Raw genomic sequence first — 23,617 nt, 5'->3', positions numbered from 1 at the left:
CTGAAATACCTCAACCTTCTCCCACCTGATCTTTCTGAAATTCCATCTGTGCTTAAAAATGCAGCTCAGCTGCTACCTTCTCCATCAAGACTTCCAGAATCCCTCCAGCTAGAATCAATTTTTTCCTGTCTTGTCTTCAAAAGCAGCTCTGCCGTGGGATTTATCATACCTGCCTTGTAACACAGTTACCTGTAGACGGCCTTGTTTTCCCCACTGGTGCTAAGTTTCTAGAGGTCAGGAGTCTTGCCTCTGTCATCCTGTCTCCTTCACGTAGGACTCTACACATACTAGCTGCTCAGGGCCTTGTAAATAGAATTTGACAACTCTTGATAAGTCACTGTAAAATACGGGTACACAATACTTGGATAAAAGGCAGATATCAAAGACAAAACACGCTTTGGTCATTAATAACTGCTTTAAGGGTCTGAGAACTCCTGTTCCCACATATGCAGCTTCAGGACGTGGTTATCCTCCTGCTGGTCAGAGCTCATCTAAGTGCCACTGGACTGGAAGGCACTCGGTGACAGGCACATGCCTGAGTGGCCCAGGCCAGCTGTGGCCACAGAAAGCTGTCCCAGTGGTTTGTCATTAGGAGACAGGTTGTTCTTGCTGGTGGGATAAAAAGCTGAGCATAGGAAAGAGAAAGTCCGGCATCAGCACTTTTCTGCACCACCACTGATGGAGGCGCTGGACCCGGAGCAGGTGCGCGGTGACTGCCTGCTCCGGCCTCCCCTCTAGGGCCCTCCCAGGAGGGAGACTGCAGAGGGGAGCGTTTCCAGTGGCATGGTTTGAGGTATTCATAATTTATCTATCTCGACACAGAATAGCTCCGACTCACTCTGGCAAATCTCATGTTCACTGTCAATTTATTAGAAAATGTCAAATAATCTATTCCACCCCGAACAGTCTACTTCCTGACTATGCCATAATCAGGGCCTTTTGCTCACCACATCTTTTCTAGAGATCACTCACCTCTGCACTTAAACTTTGACTTCAAAGAGGAACTCCCTGGAGTTTGTGGTCACAAGACATATGTAAGGTAGACAAGGAATATAACAGGAAACCTGCTGATGAAAATCAGTGTCAGCCTTTTCTGCATCCTTTGTTTAAGGGAGCTCTCTTCATTCCACAAAGATATACTGAGTGTCACAATAGGACAGTCCAGGTGTTAGCTGCTTCAATGATGAATAAGACAAGGGCCTTCAGAGAGCATGGAAATTAGCTGGAGACGTGGGCATGTATATGCTTAACTATAGTGTAACTTGGTAGTTCCACCCCAGCGTATAGTTAGTGCAATAAAAGATGGGGGAGGGGTTTGGTTTAGATATCTGAGATATAGTTAGTGGTACCTTTTAATTTTCTGTCTTAAAAAATGTGTTTCAGGGCTTCCCTGGTGGCGCAGTGCTTGAGAGTCCGCCTGCCGATGCAGGAGACGCGGGTTCGTGCCCCGTTTCGGGAAGATCCCACATGCCGCGGAGCGGCTGGGCCCGTGAGCCATGGCCACTGAGCCTGCGCGTCCGGAGCCTGTGCTCCGCAAATGGGAGAGGCCACAACAGTGAGAGGCCCGCATAACGCAAGGAAAAAAAAAAAAAAAAAAAAATGTGTTTCAGAAAGAGACGTGGTTTATGTTTCAGATTTTACATGGACAATTTTATGTATTTCTGTTACATTTCCAACAATAGCACACAAAAGAAGGCTTTCCCTCGAGGGAGTCCACAGGGCGTGTGTGTCAAGTGTGTTCCCTTGCCATGCTCTCAATGCCATGCTCTGAGGTTATGAAAGTGCCTGAGAGAGAAAGGATGTGTCAGCCTGGGGCTGGTGGGATTCTGGAGAATAGGGTGTTTGATCTGGATCTTGAAGAAAAAACTTATTAAGAAAAGAAGGGGACTAGGGTAAGACAGAAAAGAACAATCCAAACAGAATGCTCCAGAAGAAAGCTTTATTCAGATCACACAAGATTATGGGAAGGAAGATCAGGGAAAGCTCAGGTCTTAGAAGGCAGAACCTATCCGTCCACATATAAACAACTCTAGTCAGAGAATAACACACGCACAAGACATGCCCCCCAAATGCTGCTCACAGCCATTCTTTTTTTTTTTTGTGGTACGCGGGCCTCTCACTGCCGTGGCCTCTCCCGTTGTGGAGCACAGGCTTCAGCGGCCATGGCTCACAGGCCCAGCCGCTCCGTGGCATGTGGGATCTTCCCGGACCGGGGCACGAACCCGTGTCCCCTGCATCGGCAGGCGGACTCTCAACCACTGCGCCACCAGGGAAGCCCTCACAGCCATTCTTTACAGTGTCAGAACTCCGGGAAAACTCTTGGCACGTACCCACAGATGCATTTCACAGTGATTCATTATTTCACAAGCCTCTCTCAGCACTTGTTTTTGTCCAGTTTTGTTAATCATGGCAGCAGCCCTGTGAGGTGAGAGGGTACAAGCTCTACACGGATCCCCTGCAGCTCCGACTGAGAAACTGAGACCCGGGAGGATACTCCATCCCTTGAAACTAAACTCACAGTCAGAATTAGAGGTTTGAAGAGAACCTATACTACCCAAAGGTAAATATGAGACCTTAATATCAATAAGAGATGCTGTTAGCCATTTTGAAGTTCAGGGCTGTAAAAGGTTAGAGCACAGTGTTGTCAATGTGGTTACAGACAAACAAGTATTTTTCTAACGAAGGAGAATTTTGTTCTTTCCATAATCTGGGCTGATCTGGTGACTTTCTACTGCACCCTTTATCTGGAAGGGACAATTTATTGGATTCAAAATTGGGAGTCTCTGACATGAAAGATGCTTTCAGGCAGAATCATCGTCCAGGCATTGTTTCATGTACTGGTTGTCAAAATAGGGTATGCAATACGTAAAAGATAATTTATTGCAGTGTAGAAAGAAAATTTTATATATATATATATATATATATATATATATATATATATGAGATATCATATATATAAATATATACATAATCTTATTCTTTAACATTTTAGAATATATGTATGCTTTAGAATGTATATAATATTAATATACAAGAGTATTATTTATTAGTAAATAATGAACATAAATAGGCATGGGTTTTTTTACTGCTAAGGATGCAAAATCAAGAGAGTTTGGAGACCAGGGGTTATTCTATCAAAATAAATCATAAGGAAACCAACAAGAACTCAACCAGAGGTTAGTACTAAAGCTAAAAATAAACAAAGGAGAACAACAATGTGGTGGGTAAATGCATGGGCTCTGGAGTAAGAAAACGTCCTTCAGATTCTGGCTTACTTACTGCTGGGCAACCTCAGATAAGTTCTTCACTTATTTAAACCTTGGTTGCCTTGTCTGTAAAATGGATATAGTAATAGTATCTACCTTATGTATCTGCTAAAGCCCCTAATAATTCCTAGAACATATGAGGGGCTCTATAAATGTTAACTCAAAGGCTGCATAGTCAAATACTTATGGGACTGAAAATAGAAATTAAAACAACAATTGAGGCAGTAGCTGGGGCCTAAGATACTTGTGATACTTGTAGTGAGATGTGTGTAAAGTATGTTCCCCACCTAAAGAAGGAGCCACTATTCAGATCCAGGCAATTATTGCTGTTTTGGAACGCTAGCCAAGGGTTACCAGGTATTCAGATTTTTACGTGAAATATCCCAAGTTTCAAACATTTGCAAGTAATTTTAAAAAAGCAAAAAAAACAACAACAAAAAAGATCCACATCCTCCCCACCCCCGCAAAAAGAGAAAGAAAGCAACACATGTTCACAGGCCTATCATGGCCTGTGGGTTACCAGCCTAAGTAAGATCTATGTATCTGTTTTTGCAAACCTATGATGGAAACTCTCCTACTCACCATGCTTGAACCAAACAGTTGTGATTTATTTCAGGTACTGGAGGAAGGCAAAGGGGTGGAAGAATTTTAGAAACATTGGAAGGTTTCACATACAAGATATTTTCTTACTTGCAGAATTGGATTTTAATTATGACATATCTGCTATGAACCATCACAAAAGTGGCATTATTCCCAAACAATTGAGTGTATGATACCAGCAGCACTTACTTCCAGAGCAAATTTTACCACATTTTTTCCTTGCCACGAATGCAAAAGCATGTCCTTTCTCCATTACATTGTTTTCTTTATACCTACATTATATAATCCTTTATCTCTAATCACGAGGATACTATTATAAATTCTACTCTGTATGTTTCCCCTTAATTTTTTGTTTCTTTTATAAAATTTTTACCTACAGTGAAGATCTTAGGCGTACACTTCAATGAGTTTAGACAAATTCATTCGCCCATGTAACCCACACCTCTCTCAAGGTATAGAACACATCCGTCACCTCAGAAAGTTCCCTTGTGATCTTTCCCAGTCGCTCTCCACCTCCACATCAGAGGCAACCACTATTCTGATTTCTCTCACCATTTTTCTCATTCTAGAGCTTCATATAAATAGAACTATCTAGTAGGTACCCTTTTGCCCCCAGCTTCTTTTGTTCAGCATGTTTTCGAGATTCATCTATGTTTCTCCATTAAGTTTTGCCTCTCATGTTTCCCCCAATGCAAAAATCATAGCTTCCCTCCAATATGCTATAAATCATAAACTGTATGTTATTATCCCATGGTAAACATCATATCATGAACTTTGGAAATGGGAACAAACGCAAAACCTACTTTTGGAGTCTCAAAGCATACCAGTTTTGACACCATGTCATTCGTTGGGGCAGGCCACGATTTGGGAGCTGCCTAGGCAGGCAGTATTGGGGGTTGGGAGAACTTCAGGCTGTGACAAATTGGAAGGCGCAAGTGCTTGAGGGAGATAATCCAATGGAAGAGCTGCCTGTCTCTGCAAATACTGAGTCAGAAAGAGAAGTGGAAATGGGGAAGCAATCAATTAAGCGTGATCATTTAGGAGGAAGAAGGGAAGGGAAAGCACCCAGCCTAGGTTGAGAAGGGAAGAGAGGTGGGTAAGTTTGACAACCAAGGGGCAAGTGGAGTGAGACAGGGTTATTAGTAGATAAGGAACACAAGATCGTTCTAAGATCTTCCCACAAATATAGGGTATCCTGCTGAGCCACCGCTTTCTTGCATGGACTCACACACCCAGCCGCTCTGAGGATGGGCAGTGTTTATAGGAGGTGACTCCACTGGACAAGTGGCCAGAATAAAAGGAGGTGGATGCTTAGCAAGGGGGAAATAAATTTGCAGTGTAAGGGGTTTTGTTAGAACTCCCAAAGGTTAGAGCTTGAGTGACTGGAAAAAAGTAGAGCCATTGAGAAAAGAGACATAGGAAAGAGAATGAGAAGGTGATAATTTCAGATGTAATATGAGTTTAAGATGTCATCAGAACATCCATGGCGCGGCAACCAGCAGGAAATGGGGCATGCTGCTCTAGCTCCCAGGGGAGAAGTCAAAGCTGGAGGTGTAACTTTGGCAGCATCCACCAAAGTAAGGGTTGGGGCCGTGGGAATGGATGAAGGAGAAAAGAACTCACTGGACCAGGAACTCCTTGAAAGCAAAGGTGGTCTCTCTCATTTCTGTGTCTGTTTCAGGGGAGACGCTTCACAAATATTTATGAACATTGGACCTTAAAACGAATACTAGATGTAAGTTATCTGGGAAAAAATATTAAAATTGCCCATATATACTCAATTTACTGAAATTGACCCTCTGCACACAAATGCTCAAACCTCTCAGCTCATTGCACTATTAAATAGATGATCCAACTCAGCAGTGCTTCCTAGCATTCTAATTAAAGAAACAAACATTTTATTGACTAAAATTTCCAGTAACAGCATAACGCTATTGCTTACCCTGCCAAAAAAAGAAGAGAAGCAGTTAAAAAAAAAACACTTTCAAAAGACTTCAATTCATCCTTCAATTCAATTCATCCTTTAAATGTAGTAATTAAACTCACTTAAGAGGATACAGGTTTGCAGAGAACAGATTCAGAAAAATACTGGATTCTAAAGAATATGACCCCTTCCACAATTCGCTTCATAATTATAAATGTGCACTCATCAGTAAAAATGTGCACGGAAAAATCTGAATGTGGCATAGACCATGATCTGTAGAAGGGAAATTCAATCAGCATTTCTTGAGCGTTTCTTTGTGCACAGTTCTGTAATAGGTATAAAATGGAAAAACAAAGTGATTTGCTTTTCATTTTCTGATGAAAACCTAAGTACTGTTTAACGGCTTTCAATATAGGAGCTCTCAAGACAAAGCAAACAAAAATAGCCTGAACCAGGATGAAGTGGACGGTGGATGTCTTCAACAGATGGATCATTTGGAGCTCTGTGTGTGTGTGTGTGTGTGTGTGTTTCTGGTATTGTTTTATTTATTTATTTCTCAGGAGGAGAGAATGCCTTGGGACTATTAATTTTTAAACTCACATTGGCATATGGAGAAGCAGGGTGGTGGGGGAAGGATGCCGCAAAATAGAGAACAGAGCAAACGGTAATGCCTGAAGATGTAAAAGGATAGGAAAAGAGTTTTTTAGGAATAAGGATTACAAATGGCTTAAAAGATTAACATGTTAAGTGAAAAAGCAATTATACATTTGAAGGACCACAGAATCCATAAAGTGGATAGAAACACAGTCAACGAACATAGACTGAGGATCGCAGGTCAAAGACAACATCACACAAGGTTAGCTGTCCAGCCCGGCTCCTGCTTCTAACCACATCTTCCCTACATGCTGTCTCAGTTCCCCTGAGGTTTTCCCCATGAAGCTTTCGCTAACCCTACAGCTCTATGAATTTGCCTGTCCTAAATTGCTACTTCCAACCCCCAAAATATCAAAATGGATTTACAATTGAGGATCAAGTTACGTCAAATACCTTCTTAGTTACAGTTGTTCCCATTTCAGCTTTTCTGTTATAGAAGTAATAATCTTCATTAGAGAAAATTTAGGAGATGCTGAAAACTACTAATAAATGGAAATAACACAGTCCTACCACCCAGAAATCACTGTTAATTCTTCAGTATATTTTCTTTCAGTGGTTTTCTATGAAAATCTTTATTTCACATCACATTACATATGCAATTTATAACTTTGGCTTACCGAAACTTTTCCCCATGTCATTCGAATCTATCGTTATGACTTTAATGTTAAAATTTTAATGGAACTATATCTTACATGCAGTAGTTCACAAATCTCAAGTACACAGCTCAGTGAGTTTTTTCATGTGCACAACATGTAACCACCTCCCAGATCAAGATCTAAAACGTTCCTGACATCCCAGAAGGGTTCTTTATACCCGGTCGATGCTACATCTCCTCTCCCTCTAGGAAACCACTATTCTGACTTATAATAGATTAGCTTTGCTTGAATTTCAGCTTCAAAATGTATGTATAGCATGTACTTATCCATGTTTGGCTCCTTTTACTCAGCATAATGTTTGTTCAATTCATCCATGATGTTGTGTGTATCAGTAGTTTTGTTTTATTGTTGGGTAATATTCCGTTGGAAAAATACACCTCAACTACACAACTAATTTATCCATTCTCCTGTTTTGGGACATTTGGCTTTTTGGTGGGGGGCTATTATAAATAAAACTGCTATGAACATTATTATAGATGTCCATTAGTGGACATACATGCTGATTTCTCTTGATTATATACCTAGGATACAGTGGATGTATGTTAACTTTTGAAGGTACTCTCAAACACTTTTCCAAAATGACTGGTTCAGTTTATATTCCCACCAGCAATGCAGGATAATTTTAGTTGTTCCACATTCTTGCTAACATTTAGTATTATCAGCCCTTTTAATTTTAGCCATTCTGTCAGATGAATAATGGTGTCTCACTGGGGTGATGACTAATGATGGTGAGACTTTTTTCATGTTTATCGGCCATTTTGGATATCCTCTTTTGTGAAGTAGATGTTTGTGCCAAATATGGATTATATGCCTTTTCCTTATTGATTTGTAGGAGTTCTTTATATACCTTGGATATGAGTACTTTTTCAAACACAATGCAACTACCTTCTCCTAGATGGTAGCTTGCCCATTCATTTTCTTAATGATATCCTTTGATGAACCATTCCTAATTTTAATAAAATTTTAATTTAGCGACTTTTTTCTTTTTTGGCTAGTGCTTGCTTTTGACGTTTTTTTTAAAGAAATCTTTGTTTAATGCGTGCTTATGAGCACTTTCTCGTCTGTTTTATCCCAGAAATTGGTTTCAGCTTTTATGTTCCATCTCAAATTATTTTTTTAACATCTTTATTGGAGTAGAATTGCTTCACAATGGTGTGTTAGTTTCTGTTTTATAACAATGTGGATCAGCTGTACATATACATATATCCCCATATATGTATGAAATATATATGAAAACTAACACACCATTGTAAAGCAATTCTACTCCAATAAAGATGTTACAAAAAAGAAAACAATAGTTTAGAAGCTGTAGAAGATGAAAATGGAGAAAGTTATTAAAGTTATTATTTTAATGTATTTATTAAAATAAAACTGCACCGTGAAAGAACTTAGGATTTGCCATTCCTAGTCATCATACCTGAGGTTAGCAATAAAATTAAAAGAAATTCCTGGTAGGTTTTAAGAACATCATTTGAAATCCCCTGAGTTTCTTGGAAAAATACCATTTTTCCCAGGTAAAATAATCATATAAATCCACTCTCACTGTTACTGATTATTACCTTACATTTTCTTTTAATTTGTTACACACATTATGTTTTCTTGAGACATTCTCTTTTCTCTCGTTAATTTCCTTTCTTATTGTTGTGTTCACAGAGAGAGAGAGCCACAGACAGGCTATGAGAAAAAGGATTAGGTAAAGGATCTGCTGGGAAACTTCCTAAGATCCAGCCTTCCAATAAACTTACAGATATTCTATCTAGTTATGAAGAAGAAAATTTATTTTGAGTCTCTTTGTGACTCTCAGAGCATTCATATAAATGTCTGATTTTGAAGATTTTAACAGTGTGTTGCCTCCACAGTAACATTAAGAATAACAATAATTAAGATGTGGCTAAAAAAATTTTAGTGCTTGTCATGTGACACGCACTGTACTTTAGCAGTTTTAGTTTAATCATATGTATGTAAAATCAGGAGGGAGTTCATTTACCTTGGGAAAAATCCCCCTTACTTTTGAGACTGGTTCCCTCCCTCTGGGACCCCCCCTGGGCCCCCCCCCCCCCGATACATTGATGCACTGTGGTCACCCGTCCATGGCCATTGCTGGCCCCTGAGTACCCCAACGGGAAGAATCAGAGCTGATCTTCCTCATTGTTGCATCCCCAGGTCCTAATGCAGCGACTGACACAAAGCAGGAGCTCAATAAATAATAAATTAAATGAGTGAAATAAAATAATACCTTTCAGACCCCTTCTTCTGTGTATATTTTGACATTTCCACCAGGAGGGAAAAACTAAGAGATATCTGAGAAAAACACGAAGCTTTAGAAAAGTTTTTTTTTTTTTTTGATCAACTATTTTACTACACAGATATGAAGTAGTAATAAATAAAAATGACAAAATGAACAGTGTGATAATTATAATAATTATTATAATTATTATAATAATTATAATAATATTAGAGTGGGTTTGCTTTTTTAAAATATGAGGATTTTCAATACTAAATTAAAGCACACTAACCTAAACTTTCTCCATTTTCATCTTCTAAACTATTCTTTTTTTTAAAATATCTTTATTGGAGTATAATTGCTTTACAATGGTGTGTTAGTTTCTGCTTTATAACAAAGTGAATCAGCTATACATATACATATGTCCCCATATCTCCTCCCTCTTGTGTCTCCCACCCACCCTCCCTATCTCACCCCTCTAGGTGGTCACGAAGAACAAAGCTGATCTCCCTGTGCTATGCGGCTGCTTCCCACTAGCTATCTATTTTACATTTGGGAGTGTATATAAAATTAAGAATCTTATCCAAGGGGGCATCCCTCCTTCCCCGCTTTCCTAAAGCTACGGTCCAAACTCTTCTTTATCTGGATTTAATCAGCAGAAATCTGTCAAGATATAGGCTATTGATGACAAGCTGACTACAAATGAGTAAACACGTATTAAAGATTTTGAGCAAAAAACTTTACTTTCTAACAGTATTCTGGGCTTTTTTTTCTTCAAATATAGGCGGAGCATGAGGATTACTAAGGAAAATCTAAGTGAAATACAATTTAGGTGGAGAAATACCCACTTAAATTCTACATATTGTTTCTTTTTTTTTTTTTTTTTTTTGCGGTACGCAGGCCTCTCACTATTGTGGCCTCTCCCATTGCGGAGCACAGGCTCCGGACGCGCAGGCTCAGCGGCCATGGCTCACAGGCCCAGCTGCTCCGCAGCATGTGGGATCTTCCCGGACCAGGGCATGAACCCGTGTCCCCTGCATTGGCTGGCAGACTCTCAACCACTGCGCCACCAGGGAAGCCCTGCATATTGTTTCTTAATAGTTAAAAATAAATCATTCCTATTAATCCCTCTGGCTCCTTTATACAAATCTAGGTCACATCAGTCAAACACAAATTTTAAGGTGGCATAAAATCTAATCTCTTTAATTAGGTATTTCTTTTACTTTATTTTCAAATCTTTCTTTCCTCATCCTCCAACTAAGGAAAAATATTAACATTCTTAAACATGTTTTCAAACAGGCAATCAGAAGCAGAAATCATTTGCAGCAAGTAATACTTTTGAAGAGAAATGAGTTTTCATTCTGACTGAACCACATTAACCTGTTGGAAAATTTACCTATTGAATGACCATAAGTTTTTTCTGACTTCATATCTAAAACACATCTTGTTGAGCTAAATTAATCTTTATTGCCTTGGAAACCATTGCTCCTTTTTCAGCAAGTCTTCCATAACTGACCCTGTCTTATTTCTTTCAATATTCTAGGCCAGTGGTCTATAAACTAATGCTTGCTGTCCTGTTTTACAAATAAAGATTTATCAGAACACAGTCATGGCCATCCATTTGTGTATTATCTATGGTTACTTCTGTGCTGAAACCACAGCTGAATAACTGCAACAGAGACCACTCAGCTCACAAAGGTTAAAATATTTACTATTTTGTCCTTTACAGCAAAAGTTTGCTTTAGGCTAGTCACATACAAAGTGTTCAAATCTTCTGTTTCTTAGCTTTTTGCTCTATAATCATCTTATTCACTAGTTTCATCCGTACATCATTTCCTCAAGTGTGATTAGTAAAGTCCTTGAGGGTTAGAACTGTCTCTCTATTTTATTTTATTTTTTAAATTTATTTTATTTTATTTTTATTTTTTTATTTTTGGTTGCACTGGGTCTTCGTTGCTGCATGCAGGCTTTCCCTAGTTGCGGCGAGCAGGGTCTTCTCTTTGTTGTGGTGCGCGGGTTTTCTCATTGCGGTGGCTTCTCTTGTTGCAGAGCCCGGGCTCTAGGCGTGCGGGCTTCAGTAGTTGTGGCACATGGGCTCAGTAGTTGTGGCTCACGGGCTCTAGAACGCAGGCTCAGTAGTTGTGGCGCACAGCCTTAGTTGCTCCACAGCATGTGGGATCTTCCCGGACCAGGGCTCGAACCCGTGTCCCGTGCATTGGCAGGTGGATTCTTAACCACTGCGCCATCAGGGAAGTCCCCTTGTTTTTTAAATAAAAAATGAAAGTCTGGCACGGTTAGCTGGACATAAGACTTTTACTTAAGTGAGTCTCAATAAGTGTCCATTCATGCCAGGGCTCCTGTCACTGCACAGAAGGCAAGATAGGGTGCCTTCGTGGCCGTGCTTCATCTTCCCTCCTTGTACCCAAGCCCTCTGCCATGGAACTTTACATTGCCCACCACTTTGACCGTGTAACTTGCTCTGGCCTGTAGAATAAGGAGGAAGAAAGTAACTGTGCACTTCTGAGCTAGGCCTCAAAGAGGTCATGCAGATCTCTGTTTGCCCTTTGCCCTTCTGCTTCACTGTGATGGGGACGTCTTTGGGATAACCTGCTGGTCCCAAGAGGAGGATGAGAGATGCGTGGAGCAGAGTTACCTCCAAACATGTGGTGAGCCTGCCAAACTGCCCACTGATTCAGCAGAAAGCAGCTGATCCCCGGCCAACCCTGCAGACTCATGAAAAATGGTAGATGATTGTTGCTTTAAGTTTCCAACTTTTGGAATGGTTTATGAAGCAGGAATAACTAATTGATATAAGAGTACCTTGTCTGATAATACTTACTGCTAATACTTATATTCCTTTGGAATCTTAAAGGCAAAAGTGAAAAAGGTGCAATTTTTTTTTTTTTTTTTGGCCACACCACATGGCTTGTGGGATCTTAGTTCCCCGACCAGGGAGAGAACCAATGCCCCTGCAGTGGAAGCACGGAGTCTTAAACGCTGGACCGCCAGGGAAGTCCCGGTGTAATATGTTTTAGTGACATGGTTCTTATGGGACCAAACTCTTAAAGGTAATATATATGATGTCCCTTTTCACCCAAATATGAAAAGCAATCAACTAATCAATAAGAATTTAGTGACTAAAGAACTCAAGAACTCAACAACAACAAAAAACAACCCGATTAAAAAATAAACAGAGGATCTAGGGCTTCCCTGGTGGCGCAGTGGTTGTGAGTCCGCCTGCCGATGCAGGGGACACAGGTTCGTGCCCCGGTCCGGGAAGATCCCACGTCCGTGAACCATGGCTGCTGAGCCTGCGCGTCCGGAGCCTGTGCTCCGCAACGGGAGAGGCCACAACAGTGAGAGGTCCGCGTAACCGCAAAAAAACAAAACAAACAAACAAACAAAAAAAGACAGAGGCTCTGAAAGGCATTTTTCCAAAGAAGACATACAAATAGCCAACAGGCAAATGAAAAGATGTTCAACATTGCTAATCATCAGAGAAATCAAATACAAATATCAACTCACATTCATTAGAATGGCTATTATCAAAAGACAAAAAATAACAATTGCTGGAGAGGGCGTGGAGAAAAGGGAACCCTTCCTGCACTGTTGGTGGGAGTGTAAATTAGTGTAGCCACTATGGAGAACAGTATGGAGATCCCTCAAAAAAATTTAAAATAGAACTATCATATGACCCAACTATTCCACTTCTGGGTGTTTGTCCAAAAAATATGAAAACACTAATTCAAAACACTATAGGCACCCCTATGTTCATCACAGCATTATTTTTAATAGCCAAGATAAGGGGACAACTTAAGTGCCCATCAGTAGATGAATGGATAAAGAAGATGTGGTATATATAACATGCTGTAGTGTATTTGGAAGTCGAATTATAATAGTGTATATGTGAAACTTATGCAATGTTATAAATCAACGCTAGCTCAATTTTAAAAAAGAATTTAGCGCACATCCACCATGTGCTCATTACTGAAAGATATGAGATTTCTGAAAGATAGAAAAATCACAGTTTCAATATTAATGAACTTATAATTCTGTTGGAGGAGATTAAATAAAATGTGAGATAATTAGAGTATAAGACAGTAATTAAGTGGGAAAATCTACAGAAACTTTGAGCTTCTGGTTAAACATGGTGCTGTGAACATTGTTTAACACTGTGTCTTCACAAAACCCCAAAAAGATCATGAAAGGAACAACAGCAGTAGACATGTCAACACGATTTTGGAAGCTGGAAAGTGAATGGGTGACATAAGCAGAGAGGGAGGAGCTGAAACTTAACCTGGAGGGGAAACAACCGCGGGGGCAAGCCGGGAAAGGCCCATTATTGGAGGCACAAAGTACCACTGAAGGCAGGGATGAAGGATGAACAGGAGGATGGGATGACGTCTCTACGGGAAAGCATCAAACCTCCATTTCCCCTCCCTTTCTTCTCTCTGCCAGGAGACTGACCCTCACTGATACCAGCCAAAGATGAAAAATAAAAAAGCAAAAAGTCCCACCTAGAAAGGCCACATTGTGTAACAGAAATGCCATAGTTTTGATGATCTTAGGAAGTCAGGCCAGAAAAACTCCAGAATCCTTGGGTCTTACTCCCTTGTCTCCTGTTCATGGAAGAAAACACTACTTGACTTCTAAAGCTAGGAACATGCATTACTTTGATGAAAATAAAATGAATAAATAACACTGATAATAGTAGTTACCACCTAGGTTTGGATGGTGGTCAAGAGAAGCTTTTGCCTTTCATATAGTATTTGAAAGTTTTACAGTGACAGCTTACTCTTGTATGATTTGTTAATTTAAAATAAATAAACACACACATAAAAATAAAATAACCAAACTAGAATCAAAGCCTATGGTTTCCAAGTCACTATTTAACAATATAGATAATTTGGAAGCAGCTGAATTTCTCAGGTGGGACTGTAATTGCTAATGCTAGAACCCATTCATTATTACACATGAGGCACCATGCTATGGGTTTTATAGACATCCTCATTTAATCCTCACAATCTTATAAAGCAGGTAGCCCTACTATTAGCTCCATTTTATAGAAGCAGAAACTGAGGCTTAGAGAAATTCAGACACTTGCCCAAGGTTACCTGGCTAGTAGGTATCAAAGCCATGACGTGAACCAAATCTCTTGTCTCTAGAGCTCAAGAACTTAACGTTGTGTCCAGAAGGAACATACTTTCCTTCTACAAGTCCAAAATCATATACTTACGTTAGAAAAAAATAACTCTGAAATTCACCAGAGAATAGGCATTTTAGCAAGAGGAAAATAAATCCCCAATCCTTGTAGTCCTGGCAATAAGCAGGGGCAGAAATGGTTCCTGAGGACCAGAGGCACCCTGATCCCATGCTGCAGCCATGGTGAGAAGTGACCTGTGGTCAGATTGTGCCCCACTGAAATCAGTGGGGTCATTTATATCCCAAGGAGCCCTCAGGGCTTCCCTAGCTAGCATCCTAACCTCTTCAGGTGACCACATCTTTTTAAAAATTGAAGTATAATTGATTTATAATGATGTGTTAGTTTCAGGTGTACAGCAAAGTGATTCAGTTATAAATATATATATTTTTTCATATTCTTTTTGATTATAGGTTAAGATATTGAATATAGTTCCCTGTGCTATACAGTAAATCCTTGTCATTTACCTATTTTATATATAGTACTGTGTATCTGTTAATCCCATACTCCTAATTTATCCCTCCCTACCCTTTCTCCTTTGGTAACCGTAAGTTTGTTTTCAATGTCTGTGAGTCTGTTTCTGTTTTGTATACAAATTCATCTGTATTAGTCTTTAGATTCCACATATAACTGATATCATATGGTATTTGTCTTCCTCTTTCTGACTTACTTCACTTAGTATGATCTTTAGGGCAATCCATGTTGCCGCACATGGCAAAATTTCATTCTTTTTTATGGCTGAGTAATATTCCATTGTGTATATACACCACATCTTCTTTATCCATTCATCTGTTGGACACTTAGGTTGCTTCCATGTCTTGGCTATTGTAAATAGTGGTGCTATGAACATAGGGGTGCATGTATCTTTTCAAATTAGAGTTTTCATCTTTTCCCGATATCCCAGGAATGGGATTGCTGGATCATACGGTAGCTGTATTTTTCGCTTTTAAGGAACCTCCATACTGTTTTTCATACTGGCTGCACCAATTTACATTCCTTAGGTGACTGCATGTTCTTACATCTTATATTCCAATACTGGTATTCTTCACCCAGCTCAGGTCCTTACTAATTTCTCATGTTGGTTAGCTGCCCAGCACATCTTTGGCACACACACGCCAGCAGTCCTTCCAAGACTATAGACTCTAAATGACAGAGATTTATTCTGAACAATACATAGCACACTACCTGCCACCTGCTGTAAGATGCTTAGTAAATTAACGAGAACAAACAGAACGTTAATGAGCCGCTCTAATGCCAAGTCGGGGGAGGGCTCTATGACACATCCGCAGATCCTCCCCGATGAAGCTACCAATTAGAGACAGACTATTACTGTGAGAGGGCCTCTAAAGTTAAAAAAGTAAGGAAAGACATGCCAAGAGCCTCAAAAGTGACGTGGCTACTTAAATCTATGAACCTGCATGTGCATTTGAGTGTTCACATAGCCAGCAACACACTGTATGTGAAAAATAAACAGAACGGACCATTTAAATCATTTAAAAATAGACCATAGAGATGGACTTGCCATAAAATAATACCACTCCGCTAACACGCCGACCTTTCCCCAAGAGCACTGTGTACCCCGCTTCAGCTTCTAAGTCTCTCTACCACTTCATTCACGCGTCACATGAGGTATGGTTCCCGTGCAAAGCGTTATAAAGAAGAGTAATACCAGGCTCAGGGAGTTTCTACTGCACTAGGATCTTCGAGGCACGTGGTAGGTCACAAGCCCGGGGAGCCTGCGAACAGCATCTGCGGGGGAGACAGGACTCAGACAGGAGCTCCCAAGGCCCCTTCGATGCTTGACTGCTTTGCACAAACCTGCTTCTGGGTGGGCTCCCACCGTTCACACATGTCTCTAGCAGGGTCATGCTCTAATTGACCCACTGGCCACCGGCCTTGATGGAGCGCATTTTCCATGGCAGCTGTGACTGCCTCTTAAAGCAGAAAAACATGCCCAACACTCCATTCTCTCACATGGAACCTAAACGGGGTGCCAATCAGCACACGGCATTTTTGCCCCTTTTTGCAAATGAATGGCATTTAGAGATGTCTTATTAAATCTCGATATTCTGAATTAATATCCTGACTATGACCCCAACCTTTAAAGTATGTTAATGATGGAGAAGTATGTGTCAGCAGTCAGGTTTTAGTATAAAATAGAAGGCTGGGTAGCTCATATGCCTAAATAACTAATGTTAATTGTATGCAAACACTAGCTCTAAGCAGATCCTTTAGAGAAGAAGATAATAAATTGCTGTATCAAAGTCTTACATCACCAGTCCTCTAAGTAGTTAATGCTTTCAAGCTGTGCCAGGAGAAAAAGACAGGGTGATGCACTCATTAAAGACGGATGGGTGGGCAGGTGAAAACTTGGTTGTTTTAAAGTATCTGGGACCCAACTACCAGTTAAGACACCAAATTCAAGCATGGTCAAACATGTTTATTAGACATCCTTTCAAAACATCCTTCTATTTAAAAAAAAAAAAGGTCATTAAAAAATACGGTCAATGTTCCCTATGGAGAGTACTTTTGAAACAATGCAGAGTAGTGCAACTCCTTATGTTACAGACATAAGGTGTGCCTCTTTTAAGTCTCAGAATAATTTGCCAACTTCCAATTTAATTATGACTGAGATTCAAGTCAACTGTTTAGTGTTCTAGGGATACACTTTCTGTAGATTCCAGCTGGCAGCAAGTGGAAAGATTCCAAATACATTAAAAATACGCCATGGAGTGGAAAGGAGGGGAGTAGGAAAAAACGGAGAAAAGAAATGAAATTCTTTTGAAAGAATTTTTCTTTCCAGTGACCACTAAAAATATAATCAGATATGACTTACTCTGTTAATTTATAATCTCCCTTTCATGTAAGATTTTCCAAAACCTGCCCTATCTTTCCTGGAAATTGAAATGAAAACTTACTCTTTTTGGGACTTCCCTGGTGGCACAGTGGTTAAGAATCTGCCTGTCAATGCAGGGGACACAGGTTTGATCCCTGGTCTGGGTAGATCCCACATGCCACGGAGCAACCAAGCCCGTGCGCCACAACTACTGAGCCTGCGCTCTAGAGCCCGTGAGCCACAACTACTGAGCCCACGTGCCACAACTGCTGAAGCCCACGCCTAGAGCCCATGCCGCGCAACAAAAGAAGCCACCACAATGAGAAGCCTGTGCACCGCAACGAAGAGTAGCCCCCACTCGTCTCAACTAGAAAAAGCCCGCGGCGCACAGCAATGAAGACCTAACGCGGCCAAAAAAAAAAAAAATTTACTCTTTTTACAGCGCAAGGAATCAGAGGACTTCAAACTTATTCAAATAGTGAAACTTAGACATCTTGAGATATTCTAGTTTTATCTCTAAGACCCCTTTCAGTTAGGAAAAGCCATAGAATCATAGTTTCCAACTATAAATATCAGTAGTGTGTTGATACTAATTAATATGTACAGTGTTATCATTCAGATTCTATCTTCAAAGAAAGCCCAGAGAGTGTCAAAGAATCTAGAGGCCTTTTGTAAACATCAGGTGGTTACACTTCAGAAAGAACCTGGTAAGAAAAAGTTGCAGCTGAGGTTTTGGCTTACTGCCCACCTGGGGCTACTGTCAGCTTTAAATTTAATTATTCTGATGTTTGTCAACTTTTGCCTTCCCAGCAAATGTTGAAGGCAGATCAATAAAGAATATGACACCACATTTCCAGATTTTTCAATCAGCATTGTCTTTCAAAGTAACGTTCATTTATAGAAGAAAATTTTATGGCACAGAAAGCCTCCATGAATTATTCATCAGTTACAGAGTATGCCAACATTCAGTTCCTTTGTACCTCTCAACAGTGTGTACATGTGAAGTGTAGCATGCCAAGGCTCCCCAGTCCTACAGGAAGGCAAACCAGAGCTCACCGGAGGTCCTGGTAAACCGAGAAGAGCAGGGTGTTCAAAAGTGATGGTGGGAGGTACAAAGCGTATCTGCCTTACATGGGACTACCGGATAGTCTACTCTCCAGAAGCCAAAATGTTACAATCACTTACCCTAAGCAGTCTAGGATCAAAAGAATCAGCATGAATCGACAAGGTCTGCTGGTTTCAAGGGAGCAGCCACAGCAAAATCACCTTGGGATGCCTCTGAGGCTGTGGCATTGGCTGTCGGTGCCTGGGGATGCTGAGCAGGGCGGGCTCACCTTTGAAGCCAGTCTCACCTGGGTACGAACTGTCTGACGAAGCACAACTGTAGGGGGAGCACCCTAGGGATGGCATCCCTAGCTCAAAACACCCAGAGCGCCTGATCCAAGGAGAGAAAAACTACATTGTAACGTAAGGGGATGAAAGAATTCATCTCGAAGCTATGTTAACACAGAGGTACTGGCATGGAGATGGCGGGTGAAAGGAAAGGAGCGTGTGAGCAGAAATGGGGTCACAGATGTTCACCTACAGTCACTGCGGACTCCTTCTAAAGTGCTCCAACAGACCAACCTATCTAAATTTGGATAGGTTGTCCATTTTTAAATCCCATTATATTAATGATATCTATAAATACGTTAACACATAACATATGCATTTTATACAAACATGTTATGCACATAGAGGGTTAAGATAATAAGTGTACAACTATTTTAACCAGTAGAAGAGTCACTGCACCTCTCCTCATCTTTTAAACACACAGTCTACCCCAGACAGCACGTATGTCGAGTTTATAAAAATGGACAGTCAAACCTTGGTTGTCTTCGAGGATGTGATAAGGGTCCATGAGCTCAACGGGTTCCCAGGTCATTAACGCGCACAAAGCTCTAAGGTTTCAGCTTTTCTTCCCGAGGTGGCTGACACACAGAAGGACTGCATCCACTCCTCAAAGGAGAGGCTTGGGCCCTGGCTTTCCTCCCACGAATCTGTGGGCTGAGTTGGACCCGAGGGAGGGGCGTGCCACCCAGAGGGTGTGTCACAGCCAGCTCTGGAAGAATGAGGAGTTTCCAGCAGGATTCTAGCTCCTTCCTCAAGCACAGAGTCCTCATCTCCCGGCCCTCTGTGCTCTGTCTCCCACCAATTCTACAGACTACTCCGAACAACACATCAGTTCACGGACACCACAGCTGCAGAAAACTGCCCTTTCTGGGAAGATACTATTAAAACACGCCCAGAACGTTCCGCCGGTTTTCCTCCAACCTGCACAATTCAGAACGGCACAATAACTCAAACACGTGAGACGAAGAAAGAAAAGGATCGATTTCCCTAAGGCTTCTGCATCCTCTTTTCACTTAATGAATGACCATCTCACCAGATGGGCTTTTAGCACTTTTTTCGTGTGTGCTAGGATTTAACAAAAATACTCCAACTCGGGGAGACTCCTTTCGCTCTCAGCCTGGCTGTTCATCATGGCTTTGGATGTTGTTTCCTGACAAAACGCTGGTCTGAGGCCAGTCATGGACTTGGAGCCCTTTTGTATTAGGTACAGGCTGTCTGAAAACAATGGCCTCCTCCGGTAAAGCTCAGGAAGAGGCATTTTTTCCTTTAGTCAGTAATGCCCTGATGCCGGGTTGGATTACCTACCACCCACAGTCCAACTTTTCCCCCAGTTATTTTTGAACACCAGGGCTTTTGCAAACTGGAAACATTATGAAGACAGTTTAAATGGGAGAAGACACTTAGGACAAATATCTCCAGCATCAGACACATTTAGAGGCTAAGAGGTAGAAGGAAACTGGCATAATTGTTTTAAGTGTGAGGGCAGTTCATTTAATTCCTGCAATAAAGACTTAAGCCCCAGCACCCAATTCTGAGATAGTTAATTCAATATAAGGCCCATAATCTACCCATTGAAAGGAAAGACTACATGATCACATTGTTTAAACATTAAGCTTATGTAGTTGAACATTCTCAGCTTACTCTCTTCTCCGTCCAGGTGGCTTTTTTGATTTGTTTTGAAATGGCTCTGGGTCATACCCCTGGGTCGCCCCACCCTCTCTTCCTTGAGTCCAGGCCACCATCTGGAGCTCTGTGCCTCTGATAACGTCCTCCTGACTTGGCCGAAGCACCAGGCGCCAGACAAAGGATCACAACTGGACCACTCGTTGATAAAATGCTTGGCATTTGCAGAGCTGTCATATGTTAGCTGCTGCTAAAAGGCCAGTCGCATTTATTGAAATCTTCTGATTACGCCCAATGCCTAGCATTCTCATGACAGTGATTTCATAGTTTAGCCCTAATGTTTTTTCATTCGTGTCTCAGGATTCTTACCATAAGGATGGAACAGAAGCCTTTTATCATTGCATTTTTTTTTCTCATTAGTCCTCATTTTGATTGTGATGGAAGCTAGTTTTTCCCATTCCCTTGAAATCACAGAATATGATCCCTAACTGATTTTAAATGAAAGGGGGAAGAAGAAACCACGTGTAGTGCTGTAGCTCTTTTCTGGGACCAAAACAGGATTCTAGTTTCAAAGCAACCTGCGTGGATGGGTTCCTTGCCTGTTATAAGGCAGGACAGCACGGCGAGCGAGTAGGGGCACGATCCAACATGGAAACTTTGACTTTTTGAAGTGTTAGCCAATAAAGTAGTTCCTTCCTGATCATGTTCCTCCAAATCTTACTTCTGTTAGTTGAGCCAGAGATACGTTGGCAATTTATTAGAATCCAAAAGCCAATTGCTTACAAACTGTTTATGTAACCGTTTTCCAATTAAATGGCAATGGTACTCCCTACAATGTCATTCTAAAATCAGAGGTACTGCTGTGTGTTCTTTACCTTACATAACTCAGTCACCTGAGGAAGCTGGAGCAGAAATCTTTCCCAAACGATGCTCCTCAGAAGTCTTCCCAGGAAAGCGACTGTCAGTCATTAAAATTAATAAATAAAACATGCCTTAAATTGCATATTCACCTATATTTGAGAAAGGCTTCATTCAACAGTGTTAAACAGGTTTATTAATCATGGACTTCTCAGAGACATGTGTGCCTTGTAACTCTTTAAGACAAAAATAAGGTAAGATGCATTTCCTAAATTTATTGGACCAGAGAACGCCCAACCCCAGCACAAATATTAACTGACCCCAAAACAGAATTTGGAAGCAGAGGGCAAGAAGGGAATTTAGAGATAATTTACTTCATAGTGTCACAGAGAAATCTTAGAGCCAGAGGAATTCAGGAACTTGCCAAGGCCACACAGAATGTATAAGAAGGAGACTTCTGACCAGCAACATTCAGTCCTGCTCTTTAGATGGCTACAGTAGGCCTCAGCGCCTGGCTCTGTTTGCAAGTCCGGTCTGGTCCCCAGTGAGGCTAACCTGGAAACATAGATGCTGCATGTTCCCAGGCAAACAGCGCATCTTACAGCAGATTGTATTAAAAGACTGGGCTTAGGAGATGAAGCCTTCCATAATATAATTTATGACAGAGCTAAGAGTGAAAAAATAGCCTGTATCAATAACAAAACACGCACAGGGCCCTGGTCTCATCTTTTAAACTAAGCAGAAGAGACAGAAACTTGAAGCAAATTTAATCCCATAAGAAGAATGATTCTGTTGGGAAAGATGGAAACTAAATTTCTTAAAAGGTCATATTCAGTAAGAAAGAAGACCCCTCTAAACCCTAACTAGAAAGGCACAGGAAAAAAAAAAAAAGTTAAGTACTGATTTGTCATTTCCCTTGAACTTGTGTTCTGATGATGTTCAATTATAAGCCCAGGTGATTGGCCTCAATCCAAGCTCAGCTATGTGACTCCATGGGAAAGATCAGTTTCAGGAACTAAAAGAACTCGTAGTTCACCAACCACTTAAACACAAAGCACTCTGACGGTGGCTTCATCTAGATATGGTCTTTACGGCACACAACGATCTCTGTGCTACTAGACCCAGTTTCTGCTAATGATTTCGACCTGGATCCCATGTCATTATTTTTGTGACTGGAGAGGAAATTTTATGGACTTTACTAAGATAATATCAACGCCTATTACGTATGGTCATTGTGTATCTCAGCTTCATAAACCGCAAATAGAATAGCCTTATTATTATTCATAGCTCACATTTACTGAGGGCTCACTCTCTGCAGGTTTTGAACAAAGATTCTCTCATTGATTTCTTATAACCCTCTGAGGCAGGTACCATTATCATCTCCATCAGAAAAATGAGGCAACTGAACAGAGAGAGAGTTGAAGAAATTGCCCAAGGCCACTCCACTAACAAGAGATACAGCTGGGACTTGGGGACTTGGACACAAGCGGTCTGAGTCAGAGACCCATGCCCAGGATGCTAAAACTCTCTCCAGAATAAACAGCTCAAGGCAAATCATTAAATCAGAGAAGATGCCAAAGCCATCTCCATGCCTGAGATAATGGTGGGGTGATCCAAAATATGAATTTAGCAGTACAAAAAGTAAGAGTATATCGAAGGCTGCTAATGCGTTTTGCAAAAGGTCTAAATACTAAAGACTCCATGGGAGAAGGGAGGAGTTCTTTCTGTTGACGTCAAAAGAATCATTTTTCTGAGTCACATACTGTTTTCATGAGATTCTCCTGAATTAATCTCCTTCACAAAGAAACCTAGTTTCTGCAAAGGCTGCAGTGAGGGGACCGCCGTCATGGCAGACTGTTCCCCAAACCTCATGCCCACTGTATAGAGCAGAGTTCCACGTTCAGATTGGAGTTGCCATCTGACACTTACTAGATCCAATTTCTTGAGCTGGTCCTATTGCTAACTCACCAGTGATCCTAGGTCAGTCACCAAACTGACTTCTAAATCTGTTAAGTGGTCCATTAATACCTGCTCTGTCTGTATCAGAAAAGGTTAGAGATAACAGTGCCACCCAAAATTTCTATCAACTCTTTTTCTTTTACTTTCTCTCCTTTTTTCCTTCCTTCCTTCCTTCCCTCCTTCCTTCCCTCCCTTTCTTTTCCTTTCCTTTTTTGTCCACTATTTGTCAAAAAGGACTTGAGATGAAATCTCAAGAAACTAGACTCCCCACATCAAACAACTAGCTGCATGGAAACAGTATAGCGAGTACATTGGAATCCATCACCTGAATTTATGCTTATCCTAATCACTACTTGATGCTGCCCCCTAATATTTGCCACCAGCACCCCAAAATGGGGCTAATATTTTTCAAGCAGTTATTCTGT

At 40.9% G+C, this 23,617-nt stretch overlaps 1 protein-coding gene across 3 annotated transcripts in view; it reads right to left on the bottom strand.

Moving 5' to 3' along the window:
- ABLIM1 (actin binding LIM protein 1) overlaps window positions 1-19,918 on the bottom strand; it is a 227,775-nt gene extending 207,857 nt beyond the window's left edge. For 2 of the 3 annotated variants that reach the window (XM_007469611.1, XM_007469612.1), the window contains exon 1: window positions 19,227-19,593. In XM_007469611.1, coding sequence (XP_007469673.1) covers window positions 19,227-19,284 — 58 coding nt within the window. In that variant the 5' untranslated portion in view covers window positions 19,285-19,593. Of the gene's footprint in view, window positions 1-19,226 lie in introns of all 3 variants that reach the window. The other variant, XM_007469610.1, reaches the window with a different exon arrangement.
- Window positions 19,919-23,617: the final 3,699 nt, after the last annotated feature.

The sequence above is a fragment of the Lipotes vexillifer genome, unplaced genomic scaffold (genome assembly GCF_000442215.2).
Source record: "Lipotes vexillifer unplaced genomic scaffold, Lipotes_vexillifer_v1.1 scaffold240, whole genome shotgun sequence".
Classification (NCBI taxonomy): Eukaryota; Metazoa; Chordata; class Mammalia; order Artiodactyla; family Lipotidae; genus Lipotes; species Lipotes vexillifer.
Note: the sequence above shows the minus strand (reverse complement) of the source record. Positions and strands in the feature narration are given on the sequence as shown.